The sequence below is a fragment of the Meleagris gallopavo genome, chromosome 14, assembly GCF_905368555.1.
Source record: "Meleagris gallopavo chromosome 14, MGAL_WU_HG_1.1, whole genome shotgun sequence".
Taxonomy (NCBI): Eukaryota; Metazoa; Chordata; class Aves; order Galliformes; family Phasianidae; genus Meleagris; species Meleagris gallopavo.
The window spans coordinates 13995488-14019123 of record NC_139417.1 but is presented as its reverse complement, the minus strand read 5'-3'; the positions used below and the strand labels follow the sequence as shown (position 1 = coordinate 14019123).

At 43.0% G+C, this 23636-nt stretch overlaps 1 protein-coding gene across 24 annotated transcripts in view; it reads left to right on the top strand.

Moving 5' to 3' along the window:
* Positions 1–23636, top strand: part of MAGI1 (membrane associated guanylate kinase, WW and PDZ domain containing 1) — a 291554-nt gene that overhangs the window by 132199 nt on the left and 135719 nt on the right. For 23 of the 24 annotated variants that reach the window (XM_085236164.1, XM_085236185.1, XM_019620191.3 and 20 more), the window contains exon 2: positions 8354–8470. In XM_085236164.1, coding sequence (XP_085092290.1) covers positions 8354–8470 — 117 coding nt within the window. Of the gene's footprint in view, positions 1–8353; positions 8471–20802; positions 20948–23636 lie in introns of those variants that run through there. The other variant, XM_085236183.1, reaches the window with a different exon arrangement.

Genomic DNA, 23636 nt, shown 5'->3' with positions numbered 1-23636 from the left:
TTTACCCATATTTTTGCTTTAAATGTTATCCCAGTCTTGGATTTTCTGCGCTTTTAGACTTTTCTGGGTAGGTACAGTTGCCACTTTCTCTGGAATAATGTCATTGTTTATTTGGTGTCATGATGCTACAGGCTCCATAAGTGTAAAATATATCAAATAGAGAGGCAGAAAATGCCCTCGTATTTTTCCTTTTGCCTTTTCTTCGAGGTGGAACCCCTCTGTGTGGAAACATGCTGCTGTCTACAGCAAAGCTGGGGCAAAGATCAGCAGAATAATAGAATCGTCTTTTTGAGGTAGAAAGATGAAGTTTCATCCATCCTTCATGCAGTAGTTCTCAGGTGACTGAACTATGCCTATCCAGGATCTCCTTTGAATCCCCAGGAAAAGGGAGCTTGGATTGGCAAGGCGTTTTATTAGCACAGTAGATTATAAATGAGATGGTGTAATGGGTTCTACCTCGGCAATCTAAGAAGAGCTCTTCAGGATGCATTGTGAAACTCGTACTTTAACCCATTTCTTTGAGAGTGTTGGAAGTGCTGCCCAGAACTGCAGGACACCCTGCTGTCGAACCTCACTCCTTCAGGCACGGCGTGGCAACCCTTGGTCACCTCACTGGGATGCTGTATGGCTTCCCTCTGCACCAGATCAGGGCTGTCCTGGGTTCATGTCTGAAAATCAAGGTCACTGGGAAGGCCAAAGGGGAGTCAGACTGGGCTTCCTGCAGCATTTGCTGGTATTCAGCCAAAGGCAATAGCAATGTATTTGTCACAAGGGTGCCAAATTTTCAGGCCTAGTGTCTAAATAATGATATTTTTCTTTTCAGTGTCTAAGCTCTAGCACTGTTACTTTTTTGGCACTACTCAGCTGAAAGGCTATTTGTTTAAATTTCCACTGGAAAAATGAATCACTATTAATGCACAAAAAATAATGTGGAGTGCCCTGCGAATACAGTAGATTAGGTTAGGTGCTCACAGAATAGTTTCACTGGGGATTTATGATCTGTTAAGTGCATTTCTTAGCAGCAAATGCTGAATTACCTCTTCAGTGTTGGTGCATTCACCCATGCAGATTGAGAGAGATACCAAAAGGGACCTTGCCAAGAAGGCTCTTGCCTGCTCCACATTCTGAACACGGCCAGAAAGTTTTTGAGTGAATATATCTCCTTCAGATTCACGGCTTACACCTAAAATAATATTTTAAGAAGTTCTGTTAGTAATAAAGTAACAAGTGTTATTCATTCTCCAGATAGGAATTACTAGCTGCGTTGAAGTGCTCTCTGCTGATTCAGCAGCCTGGCTGCTGCTGAAGCCTTAGCCATGCTCCATCAAAGTTGAGTTTTATTGCCATGTAGGTAGTTCATCCTGGAGCTTTTTGCAATTCTTTACAGTATCACCCTCCAGCTTATAATAATCTCCCTCCACTGGAAGGATGCTGCAATGGATGTGGCTTTGTTGTTCTGAGCGTAAGATTTGGGAAGTATTTTATGTTTTACTTCTGGAAGGTAGGAAAGGGACGAGCAGTCATTTTGCTTTGGTTGTGGCATGAATTTGGTTAGAATAATGGAGATTGATTTGAGCAGTTCATCTGAGTCCAGCTGTAGTGGGCTGGAATGAATGAAAGTAAGTCTGGGAGTATATGCAGCATTTCCAGCAAAGGTCTGGTTTGTACCAGGAGTCAATAAAGACTCTCCAAATTGGTATGGACGCAACTGTCGACAGTGACAGATGAGGCTCTTTATGTGGGACATCCAAGCATCAGGGCTTCACAAGACTGGTTTGCACATGACAGTAAGAGTTCATTAATGTGTTTTGTTTGTTTTTTAATATAGGAGAAAACAGAACTGAGTCCAGTTGGGTGTCTGATGAGCCACTTCAATTGTTATCTCAGCTCCCATGGCAGTATTCTGTTTAGAGCACTGAGCCATAGAAGGCTTTTAAGTTTACTTGTGTTAGGGAAATGTAAACCCACAACATGTCAGTAAAGTAATTGCTGTTACAGGTTGCCTTCATTTTGTAGGTGGCTGGAAGATGGAATATCTAAAGCTTTCAAACTGAATGTTTTTGCATTGTGATCTTATTTGAACTCTGTCTAGCAATGATGAATGAATCTTTTGTGTTTTAGTATATATCCTTGTGTCTTTGACCTCGCAGGAGATGTAACAGAAGTAGATGCTGGACTTTATTTACTTATTTACCTAGTAGTTAAAATAGGAAAGCAAACAAAATCACAGTGATTTCTTTCAACTTCTCTCCCTGCTGCCCCCTTGACAAATGGCTGTTGGGATAATGTTTAACTGTGACCTTAAAGCCACCGGCGTAATGAAGCTGTGATCTGGCAGATGTGACAGACTCATCTTACATAAATCACTCCCTTTTGTCACTGCTGGCATATGGCCAATGAATCTTCTAATTATTGAATGGCTTTTATAGCCCCATTATTTATAATCACTTTTGGACAGCAGCTGGAAGACAAGAATGGGACAGAATAAAATGATATAGCAGAAAATATTATCGTTTGTGTAACAACCACCGGGATTAGGAAGATTTGATGGTGGTGTGGCTACCAGCAGTCTTGTTAAATGATAAAAAAAAATTCACCCAGCTTTCATTCTGTCTCCTCAGATGGGCTTCTGCCTATTGCCCTGACTGTGAAAATTATATTAATTGGTCCAAAAAATGAAATACAAATCTCTCCAGATATTAACAGAAAGTATGTGTGAATGTATGGGCTGCCTTTACACAAGGACTTGCAGAAAGTCCATTGCAAACTTTAGTAATGTGCCTGGTGATGAATGCAGAGTTGATGCCAGCACTGTGGTTGTGTAAAATGTTGTATGGAAGAGTGTGAAATGCTTCCCAGGAGCCCTGTTTGCCTCCCGTTTTCAGTAAGAATTTCACAGCAGATTGGGAAATTGTCTTTTGTTACTTAATTAATATTTTAACATTTCTCAAGGGGGGGGGGGGGGGGGAAGGGGGGGAGGCAACCCTTACCTAAACCCCCCAAAACAAGAAGTAGCTAGCTAACCAGGTTGGTGGTTTTTTGATGGCTGTTTGGTGGTTGGGGTTTGGTTTTGTTTTCAATAGGATGATGGGTTTAAAATGAACTTGGGTTAATGGACTCTCTAATTAAGAGAAGCTGCTTTGGCTGCAGTTACTGCTGAGTGTGCAGTCCCACCTGCAGGTTGAGCAGCAGCCTTGGGCACAGGAGTGCTCTCAAAGCCTCCCAGCCTTGAAGGCAGTCCAGTGAGACTGCAGGTCTGCTCACTGCTTTGCAAAATCGGAGCTCATGCCTCTAAGAAAGTTCTTTTTAAAATTATTATTTTTTTCCCTGTTATCTGCATTTCTGCATTTGTTTGGCCAAGTTTTGCTCCTGTTCTACCAAAATAACTTGGTTGCTAAATATCTTCAGATAGAAGTGAAAGACAGTATGTTATAATCAGGGGTTTATTCTGCAAATCCAACGTGCAATCTTTGTGTCTTTTAAAACATTGAATCTTCCCTGAATGTAGACATCAGATGACAAGAGAGAGTCTTAATCCAGATGACTCTATTGCACTCTTATCCCTTTAGCAAGGCCTTTAACCTTTGATTGCTTCATGGTCCTGTTGTTTAGAAATGGTCTTTGTCCACAGAGGATCACTCTGCTAAAGCCGCCTCGAAATGAAGATATCCTCTACAAGAAAAGGGGAATTCAGGAATGAAAAATGGATTTTTCTAGTTCAGGTCTCTCAGTCTCTGTGAATATAGCAATTGGTAACCTTCCCGAAGAAGGGCAAAGATGGAAGATTTACATCAGTAAATATTTTTATAGGAGTGTAATATATAGGTCAGACCACTATGTCCTGGGCCTGACCCTGATCCCTTTGTACAAGCATCTATATGCTGTCAGACTGGAGCTATTTATCGGGATTATCTATGGCTGTCCCAAAGCACAAATGGGATAAAAACAGCTGCAGCAATTAATATAAACATAAACTGTAAAATGTTGGCTTCCAAGTGAGTGAAAAATGGACTCGAGATATGTCTTCAGAATGCACGTATTGCAGAGCTCTGGCATAGGCTGCCTACCAGCTGGCAGGAAGGTGCTGTCCGCCCTTCGATGTTCTCTCTCAGCTTTTTGTGGGGGAAATCTCAGATTTTGCTTGGTCATTTATGCAGTCTGCTTTCCTTATTGAAGCCCGAATGTCGCAACAGCCAGCAGCTTTCAGAAGGCAGGTCTGCACTGCTGCTCACTGGTGGTGGGGCTCTGGGTGAGATGGATGATCTCAGCAACAGTGACAGCGTTAGATGAGCTCCTATGGAGCCTCCTCCCCTGCAGAAACTGGGAGTTGTAACAACAAGCAGCAGAGCATCATTCAAAGCAGAGTTTCTCTAGTGGCTTTATATTGTGTTACTGTTGGAGGGTGAATGTGTGACAGAGGATTGAGGGCATGAAAGAAGTCTCAGTCCTCTTCATTAATTGAAAAAGAATTTAGGTTGCATATAAACCTCCACAAAATTGACAAGCACTTCTTACTCTTTTTCAGAAAACTCTGTATCAGCAGGACTCATTTTTTAACAGGAGAGATTATTTGTTTCTCTCTTGGTGTTTTTGTTACTAAGGTATTATTACAGTATAATGGTTCGGGAGAATGATTGACCTGCTCTGAAATGCAGTACAATAACTAAGAGTAATTGAGAAAAACAGGCAAACAATAAGTCACCCTTTGTAAATGGTAAAGAGTTCTGGTAATAGGATGGAAACTTCTCAGATCTGGAGCAGCACTGGAAGGTTGGCTTTCCTATGAAGAAAGGCACTGTTTCATCGTGCCAGGGCTAAAAAATGGAAAGGAACTGTTTCAACAACAACAGTTCTGTAACATGTTTTAATTCTTAAATTTTCAAGTATTAACTTCAATGAGTTTAGTAGGAAAGAAATTTATTTATAGAGTGTGTTGCGTTTTTTTTTTTATTATTTTTTTTTAATGTGTGATCTGCACTGAGCATCTCAGCCCAGTTTCGATTATGGAAAGACATAGTAATTTTTCTTTGTGTAAATCAATGCATTTCCCACCTAGTCTTGCCAGCAGGAAAGAAGGTTTGGGCACTCACCAATCTGCTCTGGACTGAAGCTGCTGTTGGCCTGCTCCTACCACTGTATGGCCTCTATACATATGCTTAGAGAGAAGAAAAGGAAGGTTCTCCAAAGAACAAATGTAAGATCCAACCTCCTTGAAAACAGAGGAGTGTTTTGAAGTGTTACACAGCTCATCTCTAAGGAAACTGAATCCAGGTGTATTCTTAGCACAACTGATGCCTCAAATTAGATTTTAAAAGGGGAGGACTTGTGCATAAAATCAGATGCTGCAGTCCTTTTTAACCCAGCCTTGGGCTGATGTATGGGCAGAAGCCGTCAGTGTTGAGACTCTTGCAGAGGGAGCAGTGAATGAGGCAGGGATGCCCATGGAGGTCAGAATGAGTTTTAGTGCTGCTAAAACTCATTTGCACGTGGGAGGTTCTGAGATGCCACTGGTGTGTCTTTCTGATTTGTGGGGGCTTGGGGGGGCTCAGAAAGAGTGTATCAGCCTCTGTAAACTTGTGTCTAGCTCCGGAATCTGCTTGGGAATGCTGGGATTGAGCATGTGGACTGAAACATTTCAAGTGGTAAAGAATCCAGCATATTCTGTGGTGGATTTCTGTGGGAGCTTTCTGTAAGGGGTTTGTTTCTGTGTTAGCTCATTTTCACCTCCCATACTCTGCAGTGGGCTGTAAGGGATGACCCTGCTTTTGTCCACAGCCCTGGGCTCAGCTGCAAGAAGCCTTTTTTCCACCTGGAATTTTCTGGAATTTAGCAACAAAAATGTGACGCAGTGAGGGTATTTTTTTTTCTTTTTTTTTTCTTTTTCTTCCTCCTTCCTATTTGAAATACGTGTAATAGGAATGAGCTACCTGAAGGAAAAAGTATGCAAGTATTGCTCTAGTCCCTGCATTTGCAACTGCCATCTTGGTCAGCACATCAGTGACTCAGCTTGAAATCCCAGCTACTGTGTAATAGAGAGCCAAGCCTTTTGATGGAGGCTGTAATAGACTGAGATACTCAATGAATGGAGTCAGAGGGAAGATAACTGCAGATATCATCAGTAAATTGCATGGTTTCTGTGGTCAAGAAGACCCTATCTCAGTAGAGCCTTTTCACGATTGTGACATTAATTGTTAAATCATGAATTGCACAGTATTTCAGGAGGAAGTCTGTAGGACACATACTTTTTTCCTTCACTGGAATAAGTGCTTGCATTATGTCCAAACTGCTCATCATGCCTAGTTTTTTTGGCTATGGGTAACCACCTTGTGTCACTATCATATGCAAAGAAAAATGTGAACTGCTCAACCAAAAGAAGTGTTCGATTATTTTTGAGGATACTCTTTGTCATGCCCAGTCTCCCTCTCTGGAGTCAAAAGACTCAGCATCCACCAAACACCTGAGATTGGGAGGGCTGGTCTGAAATGGGAATGCTGCAGCCCACAGTCTGTTCAAGCACCTCCTAGGTTGTTATGTGCAATGTTTAATGGAACAGCCAAAGATAGTTTCTTAGAAACCAGACTGATCATCTGCTCCTGGAGTGAGAGGTGTTGCTTGGGGTCAATCTGGACAACGTGATGAGAATGGTTCGTCTATCTTTCTTCAGTTTTATTGTTTCAGCCATTCTTGCAGTGAGCATCTTGGTCTCTGAACACTTCTTGTAAGGAAAGAGGGCCACTGCTTAACCCTTCCTTCCTCTCTCCTTCCTTCAATAAAAATGCAATCTTAAAAATAACAGCAGCAAAAGAGCATACAGATCACCTATTTTATTTTATGGAATTTAACTTCATTTCAGACTAAGATCATTTTTATTGTTGTTTGTTTTTAAACCAACATTACTGCAGACCTTCCTTAGGCAGATCACTGTTCCTGCCTTTGTTTACTAAATGCTCTGCACTGTTTCTTATTTGCTTTGGACCGCTGCTGCCTCCCAGAGCTGCTGTCCTACTGCCCTATGTTGCAGCATTATTACTCTTGTTTTGTTTTGCAGTGATTCCTAGAGGCTCCAGCCAGGAACCTCTAATTGCAATGCTACATTTGGTGTCACAAGTATTGGGCTGGCCTCTGCATTACATGTTCACCATCTAAAAAAGTCATGATTATGATTATGAAAGACCATGGAAACAGCTGTAGGAGTTCAGCTCAAGGTCCATGCAGCCCACTGCTCGAGCTCTGCCTGTAGCCATAAATAAGGTGCCTAGCAAAGGAAAGAAATATTTAATATTCCACTGCTTCTTCTCCCAGTACAGTCCTAGGTGCCAGCAATTCGTTTTTAGCTCAAGGGATGTCCTACCATTTTTGGCAAACCAGCTCTCCTCCCACTGCCTCAGCCTGTGTGAATTATTTTCCACTCCCCATTTTAAGAACAGAAGTAGTTCCATTCCCCATTCTCTATAGGTTCGTGTGAGGTTCTGTTTTTGCTTTTCAGTCAAATTGAGATCAGCATTATTTGAGATTTGAGAATATTTAATTTCTGGGAAAAGACTTCATGAAGTTATTCCAGTTCTTACATTCTGCTGCAGGAAAGTATTTGGTGTTCCAGGTTCATTTACAACTAAATCTCTCTTTTTTTGGTGGTGGTTGTTTTTAGCACATCTGTCTTTATTCTCACATACTTATGGAAGTGTTCAGAGCTGAATTAAAGTCTAGCATTAAATGTGGAGGTTGGCAGCCCTGCCTGTGGCAGGGGGGTTGGAGCTTGATGATCCTTGAGGTCCTTTCCAACCCAAGCCATTCTATGGTTCTATAATGATTCTATGAATGGGGAAACAAACTTAAGTGAGAAGTGTTGAATATTATTCTGTTGGTTTTCTAAGGACTTTGGTTACTCTGAACTTCTTAATTCAATTCTTTCCCAACTGTGTGTTAGGGTAGATACTAGTGCAAAGTATCATTCTTAGATTTTGTGCCGTGTTCAGCTATATTAGTGCCTTTGCTTTTTATCTCTTTGCCCAGCTCGCTCTCCAGTGAGCTGCAAAAACAATGCCTTTATTATTTTTCATCAATTTCACATCATCTGTCTTTATCCATTTGCTCAGACAAATAAGTGATAAAAGGGAATGATGATCTGCTTAACACCACAAGAAGAAAGATGCATTATGAGACGAGAGAGACCTCTTGTTTACAGCGAGTTATTTTTGGTAATTAGCCATTTGTAGGGGAAGATGAGCCTCCGCTCGTAAAGTCAGCGCGCCATTATTTAGGGGACTCTGAATGGAGGCCTAACATTTGCCTGAATTGGGAATGTTAATTGTGTGCATTTAGAAGTAAATAAATGGCTGTGTTTTCCTTGCAGGAAGCAGACTGAACAAAGACCTGAGACATTATCTCAACCAGAGGTTTCAGAAAGGATCGCCGGATCACGATCTACAACAGACTATTAGAGATAACCTTTATCGCCATGCGGTGCCTTGTAAGTAACAAACCACTGACCTGCTGGATTACTTGTCGTATCGTTTTTGCTTTTATTGATTTACTGGGGGCAGCCTTCGTGTGTGCAGCTCAGGTTTCGGACTGGGCAGAATTCCACATGTGACAGCAAATAGGGTTCAGGGAGTGCTTACAGGGAAACCAGCTGACGGCCTTAGGAAGCGCTCATTAATGCTGTTGTGGTGCATGTTTCAGCATTGATTTGGAATCTATGAATAAAAAATGGCTTCTATATTTATTTTGTTAGCAAAGCTTTGTTTCTGATGCTTATTTTATGTGAGAAATTGAACAGCGTTTTGTGGCTGGGTGACACTGAAACGAAACTGCCGTTGTTGGAAGGTCATCCTCAGCTCCAAACGGAGATAAGCAGCAAAAGTTAGTGAAGCTAACAAAGAAATGCTCTTCTTCACCCCAAAACCAACCAAGGGTAGAGCTGAAAAGTTTGGAGGGGGGTGGGAATCTTCAGAACTTCAGACTCTACCCAAAATCAGATTGTACTTTGCTTTTTGGGAAAGTATACGAAAAAGTAGAAAAAGATTGTTTTTCGTGTGCTCTCCTGGAAGTTGAAAAATGGTGCAATGAAATGATCTGTTTTGCTGCTTGATGTTTTTCTGGGCCTTGATGAGCTCTGAGGAAAATGCTCTGAGTTTCAGATTGGGTTTGGATAAGGACTAGTAAACTCGTAGTTACAGCATGCTGAAAGGAGCAGCAAAACATTTTTAAACTCTCTTTGTCAACATGAATCAGAGGTTGTTTATCCTGGTAGACTTGTATAAACACTGAATAATGATGTTGCCACTCAAGAATCAGTATTTGCCAACAAATACCACATAATGGTAGGTAGAGTAATAGCTGTTTTCAATCTAAGTGTTGCATGCGGGGGAACTGTGTAGGGCCACAGTTAAAGCTGTGTGGTAACACTGATAAATGCTGATTCTTCAAATGGCAGACGTTGTATGTCACTGTTGAGTTTGTTTTCATTTTGTCAGTTGAAAGCATGAACCAAATTACCTTTAAAGTGCTGTGTGTGGACGTGAAGAATAAATACGGATTGCTATTTTCTATTGAATACTTCCATTTTCCATTTTGTTATCGTGAAATATGATTAGTTTGGAATCGTCTAACTTGCTTGGCCGCAGGTTTTTAAGGTGTAATATCGGAAAGTGCCTTCTAGGGAAACACATGTGGTGTTTTAGGCTTGGTAAATGCAGTGTCTTGATGCTAATGTCCTTCTGCCTATGTGTTACATTCCAATTTCCGAAGCAGCAAATAAAGCAAATGAGTGAAGTTCAGTGAAAGCATTTTGTGTGTTGCCAAGGTTACATTTTGAGATGCTTTCCACTGATTTTTTTTCTCTGATGTATTTAACTTGATGGTGAGCTAATCTACTTGGACTTGCTAAAGACTTTTGATTTAAAATTAAGACCAGCAAAAGCAATTTCTGCCTCTTGGATGTAGCAGGAAGAGGTACGTATTGCTGACACAGTGCTAAGAACATCAGTACTCCTGTTATTTCATGCGTGGAAAATCTGAGTAATGGAGTCAGTTACTGTGTGTCTCCATACTTGCTGAGTTATAAAGCAGGTAACATTTAATTTTCTCTTCGTGTACTGTTGGGATGGTATTAGTGGTAGCTTTAAAGAATGATGCTAATATTGGTGTGTGAATTTGAGCGAGGCTACTGGATGCATGGTAGGTTGGAATGCTTTACAGGTCTAGAGATTAATCTAGTGGTGCACTCATATTTTTATTCCTTGGCACACGTGACCAGTAAATCCAGGGCCCTGGACCAATCTCTAGTGCTAATGGATTATGAAGTCTTGTATTTTGAAAATGGAATACTCTGCTGATTATGTGGTAAACACAAACAAGAACACAAGGTCACTTGGACAGAGAGTGCTGGGCCTGCCAGCTGCTTTGTGTTGCGCTAATAGAAGGGCTAAATGAAGTGATAATTACTAAATGCAAAATGGAGAAAGGTGATGTTAACCAGTTCTGCCTTGAAAATGTGCAATGAGCATCCCATGTGGTTACTGCTGCTTATGTGTCTCACTTAAATTTCTTACTGTAGGAAAGCTGGCTAAGAATGATCTGTAAGATAAGAGTATTGGGATGATGTCTGATCCCAAAGGGAAGTGCATAAATGGATGGCACAAGTATGGTCTTCTGAGAGAGCAGGTGACTTTACTGCTAAACATGGGAATTGTCTGCAAAGAGATGAGACCTAGAAATGCACCTGAAAGGGAGGTATAAGTGAAAAAAGAAGGTGAACCACACAATTATTTTTGCAAACCAAAGTCTTGAAGTATTGGTTCAGATGGGAAGCAGCCAACAGTGATGCCCCAGTGCTGGCCAGCCTTTGGGCCTCTCTTTGCCCCCAGCATGCCTCCTCCTGCCCTCCATGCCCTGAGCTCCCTCCTCCCCACTGAGTTGATTTTTCCTGCTGACATCCATAGTAAACAACAGCTGTGCCAGGCTTCCAGGTGGCCTCCAAGTTTGGTGATTGTGGCATCCCCAGTGCTCTGCTGTTGTTGTCACATCACACCCACGGGTTTATTTACAGACACAAAGCAATCTCTGGATTTTACTGTTCCAACATCGTAATCTAGGACTCAGCCAGAGCACAGAAGAGAGGCGGGATGCCTTGTTTATGTGTTTGGATGGTGCGTGTGTACTAATGAAGCCATGCATTTGCAATGTGCAAATCTTTGAAAAAGTGCTGTTCAGCCATTGAACTAGCTTTTATTTTAGCTAAGCTAACTGTGTGTTGTTTCCTCCACTTTCTTCCTGTTGTCTTCACATGCTGGGTCTGAGACTTTTATTTTTTTTACAGTATTTCTGTCTTGTGGTTAAGAGAAATCAGCACCTTAAACTCCAGCACAGTTGCTGTATGTGCTTAAATAGATAAGTATTCTCATTCCAGCACATAGGATCCTCTGTCAAAACAAGAAAAAAAAAAACAAAAAAACTTCAGTGCATTATCCAGATTAGCAAGATGTTGAGCCAGGCTCTAGCTATCTCCTTTGCCTTATTTTGTTTTGAAGTAGCACATTTTTCCAATTGTCTGATATGCCTAATGAAGACCACCAGAAAGAATGCTCTATTTGCGGCTAGTTAATGGCTCCATTGAGCTTGGAGCAGGCTGTGACTTAGCGACAGTCTCATCATTACTGGCCATGACTATACTAGAAGTGCTCTGGCTCATGCAGAGAGTTTGCCTACAGCTTTTTTTCTAGCATGGCTTTCACTTAGGTGGGGAAAACTGAGCTGGAAGGAGCCCTGAGAACAAAAGGGCAGATCTGTGGCTGCGTGGGGCAGCTCAAGAGAAGTTGATGTGGTTTGTTTTGCACCTGATCTGGGGGCAGGCTGTGAGTCCGTGGTGTGGATGGAGTATTAGGACATTAGGTTTCACAGAGTGTTTCTAGGAGCAGGACTACTCAAAATAGGATTGCTGTATATGAAGGTTGGCTACGTGGAAAATGTGATCAGTTGGAAGTACATGTGTAGGAATATATCCATGCTACTGCATCCTAAATAGGTGTTTCCAAATAGCCTTACCTTGAGATAGCTGTGCAGTAGTGTTAATTGGGAAAGAGATGTGATAGCAGCTTCCTTTGGTGCGATGGTGCAGCAGCGTGTCTGAACCACTGCTCATGGGAGGCTGAACAGACAGGATTATCTGCCTCGTTTTGAAACGATGGCAGAGGGCATCTGTTTAAAATAAACAAGCAGCACTGGCCATTTGGCCTAGTTGCTTCTTCTCAACAACCTGACAGCAGTTTTATTTTTACAGCGTGTGAAGAAGAATGAGAGATTATTTCCATAGAAGCTTATCTCTGTGCGTGCTTGGGGTGGGTTGCCGGTCTTGTTCTGCCTCAGCACGTTTGCTTGAGTGGTGTAATGTCCAAGGACAGCTCTGGTGGGGCTTTACCATATCTTTACTTGCCAAAGCAGTGCACGTGATGCAGGCATGGATAAACTAACACACCAATAGTCTCCTTCCATCTCCTTCCATCTCTATTCTCTTTTTGTCTTATTTCAGTTCTGTGCAATTCCCAGACTTAAGCCTTAGATGTTGTCAGCCTAGACACTCTGTAACAATCTTTTGATTTTTTTTTTTTTTCCTTTTCTTCCCAAAGTTGACTTTTAAAACCTCGAGGGGTCATCATTCAGCAGTTGATTCACTTTCCCAAAACAAGTATGTGCCCCAGGATAATTGACAGGAGAGTTGAACGTTAGAGAGATACCACTTTCATTTCTGCTGGTTGTTCTCTGCCATCCCGGAGTTTGATCTGTTCCCGTGTCATCAATTACAGAGCTCCAGTGTTGTGGTTAGTCTGTGCAGCGAAATGGGAAGGAATGGATAAAAATCAATAGTGTAAGTGTTGAGTGATCTGTAAGGAGGCTCAGAAAGGCAGTGACTCCCAGGCATCCCCTTGGCTTGAGTGCTCTCATGCTTGGATTTCCTGCTGAAGTGTTCCAAGCAACTACTGCAAAGGGAACGTGCTCTTCCAAGGGAAGAAAACAATACTGACCAAGGAAACTTTGCAGTATTTTTAGGGAAGAGTTCAGCAAGCAGGTGAGGAAAAGCACGTGGGATTGTATTAGCTGGATAGGTGTCTTCATGGATCATTCTACTACCAATGTGAACTGCTCCAGAACTCAGGTGTGCTGCTATGTGCATAGCCATCTTCAGCTGCAACTCATGGAGGGGCAGAGACCCCGTGTGGGTAGGGATCATTTATTTCCCTGGAGAGCTTCTAAAGCTGTTTGTCATGGATTCATTCATAATGAATTGATAGGATGACAAGGAAACCAGCTTACAGGTGATTCTTTTCTTTAGAATATTGAGTATAAGAGATTGTCTGTATGCTGCAAAAAAAATGGTTGAAATGAAGCAGAAAGACCTTTATATTAGAGCTGCATGTGCTCTTACATGTGGGGATATTTGAGCCACAATTTTGAAGTTATTTTTAGTTACTAATTTTTATTAAGAGTAAACAGAATCACTGACAGTGCAAATTATTTTTCTCCACAGGCAATAAATCATCAGTTTATGTAAACAAATGTTCTTTGAATTCTCAAAAGCTTTCTGGAGCTGTAGCCATATTTATTATCCAAGTTCCTTTTGTTGCTGTTCCCTTCCTAGAAGTGTAATTTTGCTTTTGTAATGAGAAAAAGTTGCAGAGTCCATGAAATATTCATCTGAAAGCGCACACTGATAAGATGATGAACAGTGGGCTGATCTTTTTCCACCACAAGAGGAGTAATTAATTGTTTTACAAGACCTGTTGAACAGCGAGTTTGAAATATTTTTTAAAATAGTGCCTTTATCACAATGGTGCAATGCACAGCTACCAGCAGTACGTAAGGATCATTTCTCAGGAACATCTCAGTTATCTAACCCCAAAGAATATGAGGTGTATTTTCCATGCCAATTAATGTACTCAAATTTATTTTTTCTCGCTGTATTTCCAGCAGGGTTTGTATCTTGAGTGCAACCAGTGGGCTTAGGAAATTCCTGTAGCTGTGTTCCAGAGAGTGCAGAATTGCAATGGAGTCTCCTGCAGTTTTCAGGGATATAATTATTTCACAAATTAGTGAACTGAGTTCTTTTTCAGGTTTGAGAGGGAAAAATGCCCCATTTTGAGCAATAGGATTGATAACTCCTTAGTTACTTTCCATACGCTGTCATTTCTGCTTGATGTAGGAGATTTCAGACCTTTTTTTTTTTGTTTTGTTTTTTTTTTGGTTTTTTTTTTTTTTTTTTTTTTTTTTACATTTGGAAATAAAAGCACTTATGATAGCAAATATTGCTCCATCTGCTTACCCATTTGTGAGAAATAGCTTTTTTGTATTTTGCTGTACATCCAGTTGGATTTGCATGAGTCTCCAGAGAACAGTACAAAGCAAAGATCTCAGCCCTATGGGCTCTCTCTTGCCAAAGGAGATTTGGGTAAGAAGTGTGGGAAGGTATTACATGGCTAGTTTTCTGTTTGTCCCCAGGGTACTTTGTTTTGCATTTTTTCACTTACGGTTGCTTTGTACTGCAGCAGAGCACCTGCAAGTGGCTATTTAGGTAGTGCAAACCAAGTACATGCATGTGCTTTGGCATGCAAAGGTTCCTCTAAGGCTGTGAGTCTCTTGGAAGGCTAAGATAAATCAGAGGTGAGATGTTGGGTGATGGAAGGGGTGGAGTTGAATTACCCTCAGATTAGTTACATCAGAACTCACTTTGTCCTGCCATGCTTTTATTCACCATCACAATTAAAACTACAAAAGAGGTGAACCACAATGTCTCCAAAAGTCACAGTATGAAAATCAGCAGAGGAATATGTGGCCAAAGATGGTGAATGTCCTCCCATCCTGTCCTTTTTATACAATGACCCAGTGTCCTACTTAAATCTCCAGGGATGGCTGCACTGTCCCAGCTTTTGATTTCATCAACCAAGCAGTTTGATTTCTTTTCAACTGTTACCTTGTCTCTGTGCATGGTTTGTAGCATATTGATTATGCTACAGGCCAGCAGAATGAGTTTTCCAAGCAAAGTGAGCAGTTCAACATTAGGGAAAATCAAATGCGTAGCCACGCTTTAACCTGTTCTTCCACTGACAGTGTGTTGGGGATGAGTACTTGGTATTTCATGATTAACTCCCTCCAGAAAGCACCCATCCTCTGTAGGTGTGTTTGTGCTCAGATGTGTTGCTTTGTGTGTCCTTGGCTTCTTTAGTCAAAGATGTCAGTACTCAGGGCAACAGCAGATGCAAACTCCTGAACGTTCAGATGGGGATGCAGTTTTGCTGCATTTCATCTTCGAACAACTATGAGTTTTTTAACATTTCCATGCTTCTTTGCTTAAAGTGTGCTGTATTTGTCTCCTAATCCTTTCTGCCTTCATTTCAGCAGGGAGCAGATTAGCCATATGATCATTTAGAAAAGGGTTCTGATTCTGCAGGCTGGTTTTCTCTGGGGAGAGTCATACCCAGTACCTTTACTAGGAATAACACTGTAAATTAATCTTCATTGATCTACTTTAATTTTTTCCTTCCTATTGAACAGGAAGGTAGAGAAAAAAAATAGAGCAAATATTTCTAGTTCCACCCCTACTGAAGGAGAAATAAATCTTTCCTGTTAGTCATAACGGCCTAGATGTATCCTTCTTTTATAATGTCTGCTTGAATAATTAGAGCTGTGAGTTATGAAGACAAGATTTCTGGGTTGTTGCCAGCACAGATTTGTTTAAGGGAGATGCTAGTTCCCTGAATCCCTTCTAAAGGGCTGTGTAATGTCCCAGACTGCTCTTAATTAGTGATTTAAGAGGGAATACATCTGTTTCACTGAGAATTGTGAAAATTATTACTTAAATGGAAATGTTTAATAAATGGCTTTTGAAAGACTAAAGTATCTTCAGAAGAGAGATGTAGCAATGTGTAACCAGGTAGGTGCTGGTCTGGAAGTTCTACAACATCAGATCTCTGGAAGCATCACCAGACATGGCATTATTTCATTCTTCATTGTTCATTCCTTACCTGCAATTCTTTAAGCTTCAGGTCCAACACTTCATTTACAAAAAACAATACCTACTGTAAAGAAATGTTGAGGTTTGGAGGAAGAGGCAGTATCTCCTGTTGGATAAATGGGAGATTTTATCTCATACCATTACAGCAACTCTAACATGGTCAATACTCTGTTACTGTTCCTTTACAGCTATTTAAGGGGAGATTGTCATTTACTGAAATATGCAGGCCGTCTTTGCTGTGTTTGGAATTTGAACTTGTATACATCAGAATGGAGGGGCTGGGGCAGGTGGCAGAGGAAGGAGGAACTCCAAATTAAGAAGCTGCTTCCTTCAGCAAACTTCCTTTGAATGCGTGAGCAGATGGATAATTATAAATGCAGCATTACCATTTCCTACTGTTTGTAGGTCTTGAATTAGTCAGTAGAAACTTAAAACTGGATATTGTCCTTATTTTCATTTACTTCTTTGTTTCTGAGCCCTTCCTACCATTCTTTCATGTTTTTCCGGGCTATGCAGAGTGTCCTTTTTTTGGCTATGTGTGTGTTTGTGTGTTGGGAGGGTGAGCTGGCATTATGTGAGATCTGAAAATTGAGCTTAAACAGTGAGGATATTTTTAGCTTTCTTCATTCCAAGTGTTTAAAGGGTTTGAGAAACGTAGGTGTGCAAGAGGGCTGAGGAAAACCCAGCAGGACTGAGAATGGCAATGGAAGGCTGTGCTCAACAGCTGGGCAGAGCTGAACCCAGGTCTTTCAGGAATACAGAACCCTATCACGCTCATCAATCTTCCCCATTTTAGCATTCTTGCGATTAAAATATATATTGCTATCTCACTTAGGCTTCTGCAGTCCTCTGCTGAACACAGTGCATCTTCTACCAGGAGCAGCTGCCGGGGTGCGATAGTGCTGCGGCCGTGCAACTAACCACTCTGAGAGCTGTGCTGACAGACACCTTGCAAATTGCCCACATTACAGAACATTGATGATACCATTAAAATGGTAAATTTAATATTACGGTTCTATTAGATTTCTCCCTCATTAACTCTGATCCAATAAACAACCTCCGGCATATTTTGAAGGTAATAGTCACCTCACAATCACTACTGCTCCTCTCTATCTGACATTTCAAGCTCCTATAGATTTATAGTTCTTCTGTCATCTAGTCTGTAGTTACTGTTTTATTTTTTCTTTCAACTTGTGCTTGCAAGCAGGCCCTTTCTTGGAGTGCCCTGGGCATGCAATTAAAGCCTCACAGCAAGGATAAAGTCATCCTGAAATTCCATTCCTGAGATTCAGAACGAGATCAGTTCTGGAGGAAACAATGAGCCCAACCTTCAGGCAAGCCAAATGTGGGCCTCCAGAGGTATTTTAATATTGGGCCCTTTGTGAGGGTTGACACAGAGTAATGCTGCTAGAAGCGGTCCTGTTCTTGGCTCTCGCTGTCATGTATCAGAGCAGCTCCTGCAAAGGCTTTCTGGAGTTGTGGTGGGGAAGAAGGGACCAAGTGGGTGTAAGGGGCATCAGGCAGAGCACACCCTGCCATTGCATGCCCAGGAGCTGGGGCAGCTGAGAATACTTTTCTCAGCAGCGTCCATCCAGCAGAGACAACTTCCACTCCCAAACGTTAATCCTCAAGCAGCAAAACCTACGAGCTCAAGAAAGCAAGCTGAGCTCCTCCCACCTTCCTCAGGGGTATCACTGCCCTCTGTGTTTTCCAAACCGAGTCACACTTTATTTAGGGCTGTCTCAGGGAGGAGGTTGTTGTTATACATCACCTATCAGAATGTAAAAGTGGAAGGCGTCGCTGAAACACTGACCCTTCATCTGAAGTGCACCATCTGTGTTTTATTTCCACATCTTGCTGAGTTTACAGTTATTTGAATTCACAGTTTGTTCCCCATTTGCTGTTCCCACATGGTAAGTGAATTGGATCCAAAATGCGCTGATGAAAGATTGAGAAGCCTGTTGGAGAGGTTTGTTCCTACCTACAAGAGTGCTCCATCTCGCACTTCTTCACCCCACAAGTTAAATCCCAGCTGTAAAATCTCGTCTCAAGATGGTCTTGTTCCATGGTGGGAAGTTGGGGTTACCGTGAGGACAAAGAAACCTTTCCCCATCCTGAAGTGATTTATGATTTGCTTTTGGTTTTCTGCACGTGAAAAGGTACAGAGTTCTTCTACGTTTGACCAAGTACTTTTACTTCCTTTTTACCATTTTTGTAATCTTGCATGGATGCTTATCTGGTGGCATTTGGCACAGGAGCAACGTTCCTGTGAAATAGTATTTTTATTTGTTAAGATGAGACAAAGTGATGCTAAAACAAGTCTGCATATAATATAATGAGGGGGGAGCTGTAATTACAATTCTGAGAATTTTCTTGGTACAACTTTGAATTACTCTGTTTTAAAATGTGCAAACAGCTCCAAAGCCAGGTTGAATTGCATTTATTCTCCTTTGTTTCTGTGTTTTTTTTTTTTTCTACTGACAGCAACCATTTTCTAAAGACATAACCAATTTGAAAAAGATATAAAATTTAAACATGTCATATTTCAAAAGCAAGCCATCAAAAAGCTGAAGGCTATATAAACTTAAATACCTTCTTTGGCTTTTGCTGTGGACCACACAGACTGAGAAATTGATTACTCCGGTGCTCGAAGGAGCTTTCAAGATACAGAAACAGAGGTTTGCATTGAATTTCTTTCTGTGTGTGGGGGACTTTTCTTTTTGGAAAGGAAAAAAGCCTTTAAACCTCAGATTAAAAATAAGTCATTTCATTGTTTCCTTTTTTCCCCATTCTAAATCTAATGAAAGAGTTCTCGTTTTCATAAATGACTGGGGTGCTGCATCTCTGAATAGATGTAAAATGCTCCATTTCTTTATTTAATAAAGCTTTTTTTTTTTCTTCTGGAATGTTCCAATTAGGTGCTGCCACACTAAAATATCATCCAGAGAGTATTTCAGTATGGCTGGAGCAGAATTCTTTATTTTGTGGATGTGAAGAGGAAGGGCAAGGAATTAAGAATTATTTGTTTTCACAGTGCAGCCTTCACATGTACCATATCCATGCTCTGATTCCATCCTTACAAAAGGCTTTAAGCCTTCCCATGGAGCCTGCAAGCTGGCCAGACACAACCAACCAAGCTGAGACTTGTAGAAAGGTAGAGAAGGCAGCACCTGAGTACAGAAACAGTGGGGTTGGAAGGGACTTCAAAGACCATCCAGTTGCAGCTCCCTTGCCATTGCTTTATCAGGCACTGGGTCTGGTTGCCCAGGGCCACATCCAGCCTTGGTCTTGAATACCAAAGAATTCTTTTTTCCCTTTAAGCAAGAGACACGTGGTGGGCCAGCCCTGTATCCAGGGGCATCTTCATGGAGATGTTTGTCCCAGTTCAAATGGAACTGCAGTACATCCTGATAATTAAACCATCCTCCTGTTTATGTGTGCCCATGCCTCTCATAGAGGTGGGATGATGAATCTCATGGTGGCATCTTGTCCCTATCCACGCGAAGAACTTTGGGAGATCGGGTGGTTCTGCAAGAGCAGTGCTAGTATTTGCACCATTGGGTTTCCTGGTGGAGCAACGAGGTAATGTTTTCTTCGTGTGTTGCCTGGCCCTTGCATACTCTTACTCCAAACCACGTGCCTGTTGCTCACGCCTATGCTCATACTGAGCTGCTTTGCTTGATTGAGGAAAAATCGGATATTATGAGAAATTATTCTCAGAAAGAGTGGCAAAGCACTGGCACAGGCTGCCCAGGGGCGTGTTGGAGTCACCATCTCTGGAGGTGGAGATGTAGCACTGAGGGATGTGGTTGGTGTTGGTCAGCGTTAATGACTGTGATTTGCAACCTACACTCATACAGTCCAGAACCCCTTTTTGCTGCTGCAGCAGCCGGTGCTGTCTCCATAGGAGCCCTTGGCATCCCACACCCACCCTACCAGCACCTCCCACAGGGTCTTAGGGATGCGGTGAAGCAGGGGTTCTGCACCAAGCTCTGGGATCTCTTGGGATTTTGGAGCTGTACCTCAGCCATCCTGCCCTGCGAGACAGGTAGAAAGCATCCAAGACGGACACCTGCTGGCTCTGAAGCAGTCAAGTCCTTTTTCCGAAGTATCTTTGGCCCCTGTTCTTGATGTTTGCTTTCAGAAAGATACCTGCATGTGTAAAAGAAAATGGGAGAGGGGAAATCCCTGCTACTGTCACTGAAATTCCCTGCAGATGTAAAAGGAAGATGAAAGTCGGTACTTTAAGAGAAGCTTCAAGCCCTTGGGACGAGAGCAGGAGAAAGCAGAGCGATGCTCTGTGTTTTGTCTGCTGGCTTGTGAAAATGAGGGCTGTATCTCCTATGGAGAGAGTCAGAGCCAGCAATCCATGCTCACATCGTTCCCCTGTTCTCACACCTCGCAAACCAGGACAGTACCATTTTGCACTTCCCTGGGCACATTCTCAAACAGCAGCTCACTGAAGGTGATGGAGAAATAAAAAGGGTGAGGGAGAGAGGCAGGGGAAAATCTGCCTGGTGGTGTTTCAGATTTGCAGCACATACAGGTGCTTTTTAATCCCTCTGGCCTACATTTTCCACAGCCCTTAGGAATAGAGGAGTCGTGATGTAATGCTCTTTTTCTCACACTCCCGGCTTAAATACAGATGGAAATTGTTGTCATGTGTTAGAAATGTCACCAATAATATAAAAGGCAGCCTTCTGCATTCTCCCTTTTGCACTGTCAGCTGCTGCTGCCAGCTTATTCTTCCCTCTCAAACCTATTGTCATGTGGCAGAAACCCTGATGTAAGTAAGCCCTGTCCTCCCCCTGCTTATGATCCCTGCATTTTTTATTCCCCTCTGCTGCAGTGCTGAGGATCATTACATACCGCGACTTAAAGACAAGACCTCATAAAGGAAGGATTAATCTTGTATTTGTGCTTGAATTTCGAAGGACTCAGGCAAGTGAGAACGTTCCGTTGTATTTTCTTTCATTTATTTATTTATTTATTTTGAGATGCTAATGCGAGAAATTAAAAGCAGCGAAGGTGATGAGCTCGGACCGTGTTTACAGAACGAACCCAGAGGTTCCTGGGCTGGCGGCCGGGGGACGGGGAGGCTGTGGGACCGGGGAGGGAAGGACAGATGGCTGATGCCGCTTTTTAATTCATCAAGCAGGCTTTACGGGAGGCCCGCTGCTGAGCGGGTGCGCGGCGAGAAGCGGGGTCAGCGGGCACGAATAGGCTGAGCTCGGAGCAGATGCCTGCCGAACAATGGGGCGTTTGAAAAGAAATGCGGGAGGAAGCGTGGCGTTCGCTTTGTACTGCCTCCGCATTGCAGGTTGGAACGGGGCAGCTCCGATTTAATGAAGTGCATTCCTAAACGCGGTCGTCAGCCCGGGCTGGGAGACAAGGGACGTGTCAGAAGGGGGCTTGTGGGGCCGGCGGGGCGGGGGGGAGCGATCCGCCGGTGGATCGACCCGAACAATGCGGTCTTAGTGCCGGATGGGAAAAACCAGCAATCCGTCCCTGCGCATATTAATGCGCTACAGCAGGTGTTGCTCAGCGTCTGTCCCCGCATTGTTCCCCTGCGGCTCGGCCGAGGAGGGGGCAGGAAGGAGACCTCGAGAGGGATGCGCTCAGCTGGGGTGGAAACGGGTCGGCGCGGTGCCGCTGCTGGGCTCGTAGCGTGGGGCAGCTGCTGGGATGCCGTCCTCAGCGCCAGCTCTGGTCGACGGAGGGGCTGGAGGCGGCTCGGGGGCGGAACGGAGCCCTCGGGGCCTTTTGAGTGTAAAGCATCCCCGAGCCAAGCAGGAGTGAGGGCGAATCCCTGGAGAGAAGGCTGGGTCGTCAGGGCAAAGGGCAAGGAAGGGAGGAGGCAGGGATGGGCTTCTAATTGGAAGTCAGCAGTGAGAGAGTTAAAAAAAAAAACCAACAAAAAACAAACAAACAAACAAAAAAAAAAAACATTTTTTTTCTGAGCTCCTCCAGAAATACATCAATTGAGAATGAGTAGCAGAGGCTTGTGTGCACATTGCAATAAACAAGATGTACAGCGTATGTAGAAACAAAATAGGTATTTATTTCTGCATTTGTGCGTGTCCTGCTGCACTGACTGAGCCTCTCCTTAAATGTTACTTCTGCTATTCAGAAAACTACCCGTAAAGACTTATGTTAGCCAGCATAATTCCTGAAGGCATTGTGGGAGGGGGGGAGGTGTCCATAATTTCTCATTATTATATGTATTTCTTAATAAAAAGACACCCATTTAACTGCTGCTGTTGTGTTGCCTGCTCCCCTTGTGATTTGTGACATGCTATACTGTATTTGTCAGCAGTATGAAAGGGGTCTTTGTTTCTTATTCATATTATGGCACGCTGAATCTCAGTGAAAATGGCATGTTTGCCTTTAGAGCTAACTTAACTGCTGGTCTGTGCCCGCTGCTCACTTGGGGAAGGTTTCTGATTTCCCCAGAACTTTCAGAAGATTTTGCAGGCAAGATTTGTACTGTCATTATGATTATTTTATTATTGTCAATGTATTAATAGCAATGAAGAGTGATCAGCTTAATTTGCCCACAGGGCAGGTAGAGCGCAGCCAGCAGCGCTGTGGTTGCAGCTGCCCTGCCCTGTGAATGAATGGGCAGGTCACCATGAACCTGGTGTAGTCCTTGTGTGCCTTCCATCCCTTACTGCTGCATGAACTGCCACCAAGAGCTGCAAAAAATCAACCAAGAGCCTACAGGGGTGGCAGACTCAGCTGGCTGTTGAAGGACTGTGGGTTAATAAAGGCAGTTATTGCACAGCTAGATAACAGAGCATGTGGGGCTGTCAGTAGCAGTTGTAGGGCGCAGTGCAGCTGCCTGTGCCAAGGTGGTGTGTGCAGGATTGGGTTACGGTGTTGTAGCATCAGTTGTGGTATCAGCTGCTCCGTATGCACTGTCCTGACCGTGTTGTGCTCTGGCTGATATCAGTCTGTGTGCATGGCAGTGGGGGTGGCTTGCAAGTGTGGTGCTGGATGTGTTAACCAAAATTGATCTGAATTTAAGGCAGTGCCTGGAAGATTAATAAGACTTCTTTTAGCACATGTACACGTTAAGTGAATATATGGAGCTCATTTTTAAGTTGAACGGCCAGGTTAGTCAGCCTGAGCTTTATATTGTTAATTATGCTCATTTTTAACTCTGCGGAGCATAGGAACAAATGGGCAAAATGCAAAGTCTGACTCCTAGGAGACTGCAGTCTGCTGCGAATGGCTTTTCTGCTGGAGGATCTGGCTTAGCAAAGGGCCAGATTGTGAACCTGTTGCTCATCGATGTGTGGCTCCTCCTGTGATGTGAGAGAATGCATCGAGGAACAACTTTGCTCTAGAGAGAGCGAAGATCTGCCGTGCAGGGCTGCAGAGGAGCAGGCGGTGTTTCCCCCTTGGCAGCTTGTTTCCTCTCGATGCTTCCTCCTGCTAGCTCCTGTCAGATGGAGCAGAGATGGGTCCGTATGGATCCAAGAACGATGCCTGGCTTCCTTCTAGGAAACTGCTGCAGAGCAGTGAGGAGGAGCTCAGGCAGCTGCTCTGGGAGCGCTTTGCTTCTTGCTGTCAGAGCGGTGCAGGACTGGCTTTTACCATAACAGCAGTGAGCCTTTTCCAGGCGAGT